Source organism: Chanos chanos, chromosome 13, assembly GCF_902362185.1.
Source record: "Chanos chanos chromosome 13, fChaCha1.1, whole genome shotgun sequence".
Classification (NCBI taxonomy): domain Eukaryota; kingdom Metazoa; phylum Chordata; class Actinopteri; order Gonorynchiformes; family Chanidae; genus Chanos; species Chanos chanos.
In genome coordinates, this window is record NC_044507.1 from 1,020,001 (window position 1) to 1,027,500 (window position 7,500).

Genomic DNA, 7,500 nt, shown 5'->3' on the forward strand with positions numbered 1-7,500 from the left:
ACACACACACACATACAACATAATTATCAACACACACACACACACACATGCACACATACAACATCATTATCAACACGCGCACACACACACACACACATACAACATCATTATCAACACACACACACACACACACACACACACGCATATACATACATCATTATCAACACACACACACACACACACACACACACACACACACACACACACACATACATACATCATTATCAACACACACACACACACACACACATACAACATCATTATCAACACGCGCACACACACACACACACATACAACATCATTATCAACACACACACACACACACACACACACATATACATACATCATTATCAACACACACACACACACACACACACACAACATCATTATCAACACACACACACACACACACACACACATACATACATCATTATCAACACACACACACACACACACACACACGCACACATACAACATCATTATCAACACGCGCACACACACACACACACATACAACATCATTATCAACACACACACACACACATATACATACATCATTATCAACACACACACACACACACACACACGCACACATACATCATTATCAACACGTGCACACACACACACACATACAACATTAGATCTCTTACGCCTAAAGCGCTCATTGTCAATGAAATTATTACTGATCAGGAGTTTAATGTACTGTGTTTAACAGAAACGTGGATCAAACCAAATGAGTACGTCACATTAAATGAAGCTAGTCCTCCCGGATACAGTTATATACACCAGCCTCGTGTAACTAGCAGAGGAGGAGGCGTTGCAGTTATTTATAATGATAACCTAGGCATCATACAAAAACCTCTGCATAAATTCAATGCGTTTGAAGTTCTTTATACAAACATAACATATGTAGCCACAAAAAATACCCAGTCTATCACACTAATTATTATCTATAGACCCCCTGGGCCGTACTCTGAATTCCTCTGTGAATTTGCAGATTTTATCTCAAACACATTTCTTTATTTCTTTAGACAAAGCCCTAATTGTCGGAGACTTTAACATTCATTTTGATAACCCACAGGACCCTCTGAGAACAGCGTTCGTGTCCATTCTTGATTCAGTAGGGATTAATCAGACGGTCATAGGGCCCACTCATAATGGTGGCCACACCCTCGATCTTATACTAACACTCGGATTAAATGTAGGAAGTATAGTCACATTTCCACAATCTGAAGCTATCTCAGATCATTATCTTATCTCATTCAAAATGTTTCTTAGTAATAATATATGCAGCTCGCCACGCTATCCTAATAAACGTACGTTTACGCCAGCTACTACACAGAACTTTATCAATAATCTCCCAGAGTTATCAACTTTGACTGGAACAATGTCACACCCCACAGAACTTGATCAGGCAACTGAATCTTCAGAGTTAACATTCCGCAACACCTTAGATAATGTGGCCCCACTTAAAAGGAAAATAATCAGAGAGAAAAAACTAGCTCCCTGGTATAATGAGCACACACGCGCCTTAAAACTTACCACTCGAAAATTAGAACGTAAATGGCGCCAAACTAAATTGGTAGTATTCCAGTTAGCATGGAAGGAGAGCCTCCTGAGCTATAGAAAAGCTCTTAGTGCCGCTAGATCAATGTATCTCTCCACCCTAATAGAAGACAACAAAAAATAATCCTAGATTTTTATTTAATATCGTATCAAAACTAACTGGGAATAAGAGCACCTCGGAAACAGGCACACCATTAATGTTCAGTGGCGACGCATTTATGAACTTTTTTCAACAGCAAAATTGAAAATATCAGGCAAACAATCCAGGCTATAAATTTTAAACCAGATAATTTGATCACTAACACTGTAGATAACAATATAACTATATCAGATCAGCGATTAGAATGTTTTACTCCCCTTCAGGCGACCGAATTGACCTCACTAATTTCTTCATCAAAATCACCAACTTGTGTACTAGATCCCTTACCTACACGTTTCCTTAAGCAGATACTGCCAGTAGTCATCGAACCGCTTCTAAAAATAATCAATTCCTCCCTTAGTACTGGCTATGTACCTAAATGTTTTAAACTAGCAGTTATCAAACCCCTAATTAAAAAACCTTGACCCCTGTTCATTGTCCATCTACAGGCCAATATCTAACCTCCCCTTTATCTCCAAGATCCTAGAAAGGGCTGTTGCACAGCAGTTATGCTCATACTTACATAAGAATAACATCCATGAACTGTATCAGTCAGGATTTAGGCCTCATCACAGCACAGAGACAGCACTGGTTAAAGTTGCAAATGACCTCTTACTGGCCTCTGATCAGGGTTGTGTCTCCTTGCTTGTGCTGCTTGACCTCAGTGCAGCCTTTGACACCATTGATCATACCATTCTCCTTGATAGACTAGAAAATGTTGTTGGCGTTAAGGGAACGGCCCTCTTATGGCTTAGGTCCTACCTGACTGATCGTTATCAGTTTGTTGATGTAAATGGTGAGTCCTCTGCACATACTGAGGTAAAGTTTGGAGTCCCACAAGGTTCTGTTTTAGGCCCACTGCTTTTCTCTTTATATATGCTACCTCTAGGTAATGTTATTCGTAAACACGGTATTAGCTTCCACTGCTATGCTGATGACACACAGTTGTATGTCTCAGCGAAGCCAGACGAGAGACACCAACTTAACAAAATTGAGGAATGTCTAAAGGATATTAGGCACTGGATGCTTACGAACTTTCTCTCACTCAACTCTGAAAAAACAGAAGTACTTGTACTAGGATCACATGCAGCTAGGAGTAAGCTTTCCGATCACATAGTTACTCTGAATGGCCTTTCTCTTTCATCAGGTGCGGCAGTAAAAGATCTTGGTGTAATTATTGACCCCAGTCTTTCATTTGAATCTCATGTAGATAATATTACCAGGATAGCCTTCTTTCATCTTAGAAATATTAACAAGATAAGAAATGCATTGTCATTTCAAGATGCTGAAAAATTGGTTCATGCTTTCATTACCTCTAGGTTAGACTACTGTAATGCCTTACTGTCTGGATGTTCTAATAGATGTATAAATAAGCTACAGTTAGTTCAGAATGCAGCAGCCAGAGTTCTTACTAGAACCAAAAAATATGATCACATCACCCCTATCTTATCCACACTGCACTGGCTCCCAGTCAGATCTCGTATTGATTATAAAATCTTACCATTAACCTATAGAGCATTAAATGGTCTTGCGCCACAGTACCTGCGCGAACTCCTGGTCTCTTATGATCCACCCCGCCTACTTAGATCAAAAGGTGCAGGCTATTTGTTGGTACCTCGAGTTATGATGGCTACAGCAGGGGGCAGAGCCTCCTCTTACAGAGCCCCACAGTTATGGAACAGCCTCCCAATTAATGCTCGAGACTCAGACACACTCTCTATGTTTAAGTCAAGGCTGAAAACTCATCTGTTTAGCCAAGCCTTTTGCTAATAGCTCTTTACTAGGCAAAGGAGCAGATCTGGAGGGTTTTCGGGCATAGATTGTTTGGTGAACTGGGATGTTTGGATGCTGTCGCCCCCCCACTCTAACATGTTCACTCAGGTTTGTTGACTGTGGAGTGGGTGGCCGCCTTGTGTCCCAGAGTGCCATCATGTCCATATTACCTTCTAGCTCTCCCTTTTAACTATGCTGTACTAGTTAGTCTTGCTGGAGTCCCTGCCTGCACTCGGCACACGATGTATATTTACCTTTACCATTATGTGGAAATGAACATCTGACAATGTGTCTCTCTCTCTCTCGCTCTCTCTCTCTCTCTCTCTCTCTCTCTCTCCCTCTCCCTCTCCCTCTCTCTCTCTCTCTCTCTCTCTCTCTGTCTCTCTCTCTCTCTCTCTTTCTCTCTCTGTCGAGCCACACATGCTACTCCTGAGACACCAGTGATCCTGACTCCTCCCGCCCTGTGGACTGACCCATCCTGGTGTTATCATCTTCCATCCCCCGTCAGCCTCCTGTCTACATCGCCATCCCCTTTGTTCATGCCCCAATTTACTTTCAGTTGTAACTGCCCACGTGGTCGGCACCTATTGCACGCCTGTCTGGCCAAGGAGGGGTCTCCTCTCTCTGTGGTCCTCCTCAAGATTTCTCCCATTTTCCCATTTCCCTCTTGGGTTTTTGGGGAGTTTTTTCTTGCCCGCCATGAGGATTAAGTCGGGGGGTGCCGTCCTCTTTTGATTTGACTGTTGTGGCCTGTAAAGCCCCTTGAGACTGTAAACAGTGATATTGGGCTCTAAATAAACTTGAACTTGAACTTGAACTTGAACATCATTATCAACACACACACACACACACACACACGCACATATACATACATCATTATCAACACACACACACACACACACATACAACATCATTATCAACACACACACACACACACACACACACACATACTGAACTACACACATACACACACACACATACTGAACTACACACATACATCATTATAAACACACACACTCACACACACACACACACACACACACACTGAACTACACACACACATACTGAACCACACACATACAACAGTATTATCAACACACAAACACATACACACACACACATACTGAATTACACACATACATCATTATCAACACACACACACACGCACATACACACACACACATACTGAACCACACACATACATCATTATCAACACACACACACACACACACATACAACATCATTATCAACACACACACACACACACACACACACACACACACAGAGCTGTGTCTACCATGGGAGGATGTGGGGAAGCAGACATTTCATGAATACCTTGTACACAGAGGGGAGGAGAGAAATATCTCCCCATGTAGATGGGTCACGTGGGACATTATCTTTCTTTGGAATTCTACGGACAAGAGCACCCGTCCATGGGTCTGGTGCCTGTCCATTTATCAGACAGGTATTGAATAGATGGGTGAGAGTTTGGATGGACCGAGGCCTAAAAGCCTTAAGAGTCTCATATGTGGCACCGTGATATCTGCGAGCTTTCTGATTGGGGAGATGAGCCACGACCTCATCTGCTTCATCAGTCGTGAAACTGTCAGTGGATGGGGAACAGCCTGGTACTGCTGCCTCAGTGCTGTTAGACCAAGGGGGCGTGGTCAGTGGATCGGAGGAGTGGGCGTGGCAGTTAGCCTGGAGATATTTTATGTCCATTGCTGACATCGCTGACACTGTACGGGGAACGGGGGAAAAAGCTGTTGTTTAGAATTTTATCAGTGGCCTTAGACTTACGGTGTAGCCATAGGTACGCTAGTTTTTGGCCTTAGACTTACGGTGTAGCCACAGGTACGCTAGTTTTTGGCCTTAGACTTACGGTGTAGCCACAGGTACGCTAGTTTTTCTCTACGTATTCTGCTGCCTGTGATGCTCCTCAGCTCCTCTTGTGTGGAGTGAGGGCTGGATGTTGTCTCTCACAAAATGTAGTTGCTTCTCAGAGGCAGATGTAATCTCCACCGGATATTCCTCACTCAGAGGAAACTTTTTTAAAACTCGACACGTATTTCAAGAGGGGTAATCCAAAGGGTTTTCCACTAGTTTACACTGTGTGACATACTCCTCTCTGATAAAAGGTTCCAATTAGGATAGATGCAACTTTGCTCCATCTCCCCGGGTCCCCAGAGCGAATGAAACATGTCCTTTTTGAAGCAGTTTGGTGTCAAGTTTCAAAGTTTGTTTGAAGGCCGATCGCACTGTGGTTATCAGGCACATTTGTATGAGTAGTGTCCCAAGTATATTCTGTCTCTGCTGCATTAATGATGGCAGTTATAACGGGCGAGATGTTTAGTTTGTTAAATTGCCATTTTAACACCCCCCCCCACGCACGCACACACACACACACACACACACAACCACACACACTCACAAAGATACACACAGAGACACACTGATATACTCACCAGCAGAATGGCTGGAAGTCAGTGAATGTGGCCCATCCTTTCTCCTCACTGTCACCGAGAGGAGACGACACATCGCCCCACACACTTGACCCTGTATCCACGGCAACGCATGACACACCCCCATCCTCAAAACTCGCCTTCCACCCGGGACCTACAGAGAAACAAAGACTAAAACTTAAACTGAAATGAAAGAATTAAACAGTGTGTGAGAATGTGTGTGTGCTTGTGTATGTGTGTGTGTGTGTGTGTGTGTGTGTGTGTGTGTGTTTGTGTGTTCTCACTCTGTGGAGAGCTGGCCTGTTTGGGTTCCTGGGTGTTAATGCTCTCTGTATGACCTTTGATCTCTGGGAGCTGCAGCCGGCGGTTGGGGTCATGTGACCCTGTGCCATTCTCATTCACACGCCAAACACCAAACCTGCAGACAGAGAGAAAGAGTGAAGAGTGTGTGTGTGTGTGTGTGTGTGTGTGTGTGTGTGTGTGTGTGTGTGTGGAGTCCAGGACAAACTGCTTGCCACCCCACCGCTGACACTACACTGGCTACATGTATACATATCTATATATACGTGTGTGTGTGTATACATACATACATACATACATACATACACATACATACATACATACATACATACATATACATACATACATACATGTATATACGTATGTGTGTGTGTGTGTGTGTATACATATCTATATATACACGTGTGTGTGTGTGTATACATACATACATACATACATACATACATACATACACATACATACATACACATACATACATACATACATATATATACGTATATGTGTGTGTGTGTGTGTGTACATATATATATATATACACGTATATGTGTGTGTGTGTGTGTGTGTATGTATATATATATATATATATATATATATGTATATGTGTGTGTGTGTATATATATGTATATACGTATATATGTGTGTGTGTGTGTGTGTGTGTGTATATATATATATGTATATAATTTATCAGTAGAAAGTGAAAATGTCTTTGTCTTGTGCATTAATAGCACAGTGTGACTTTTACAAGGTGAGGTGCCCAATATGTTTACTGCACATGAGGGAAACAAGCAGCTTTAGGAATTCACCTCTAGACCTGCGGATGCTCCCTGAGGTAAGCTTCAGCGCGCTAACATTAGCTTTCTAACATTTGAATCAAATAACATGAGTGTAACTGGATATTTAGCTAATTAAAGATCTGATAGGAAAAGCACCTTTTCCTCTCAATATCAAGTACTTGTTGTCTTATTTTTAAGTTCAACAAACTGGCTTTACATCACATGGCCAAATTAGCCTAATCGCCACAGCTTTGGAGGAACTAGCGAATAATGATGTTGTGTTAACGTTTATTTTAAGCCGTTACTCCTCAAAAGATTCTCTAATTATTTTATTACTTAATATTAATTAATTTTCTTCTTTTATTTTTGTAATGTGAATATTAACAGGGGTCTAAAGAATTTTCTGTATGTATCAGGTTGTTGAAAAGGAATTTGTTTCTGTCACAACCTGCACCGCCATTTTGGACTTTTGTTTTGTTCTGTCTTTG

The 7,500-nt window shown here is 41.9% G+C and overlaps 1 protein-coding gene across 1 annotated transcript in view; it reads right to left on the reverse strand.

Annotated features, from left to right (window-relative positions):
- ppp6r2b (protein phosphatase 6, regulatory subunit 2b) overlaps nt 1-7,500 on the reverse strand; it is a 27,446-nt gene that overhangs the window by 1,719 nt on the left and 18,227 nt on the right. The window contains exons 19-20 of the mRNA XM_030789842.1: nt 6,224-6,357; nt 5,943-6,093 (exon numbers count right to left, since the gene is read on the reverse strand). Of these exons, the coding sequence (XP_030645702.1) occupies nt 5,943-6,093; nt 6,224-6,357 (285 nt within the window). The remainder of the gene's footprint in view (nt 1-5,942; nt 6,094-6,223; nt 6,358-7,500) is intronic.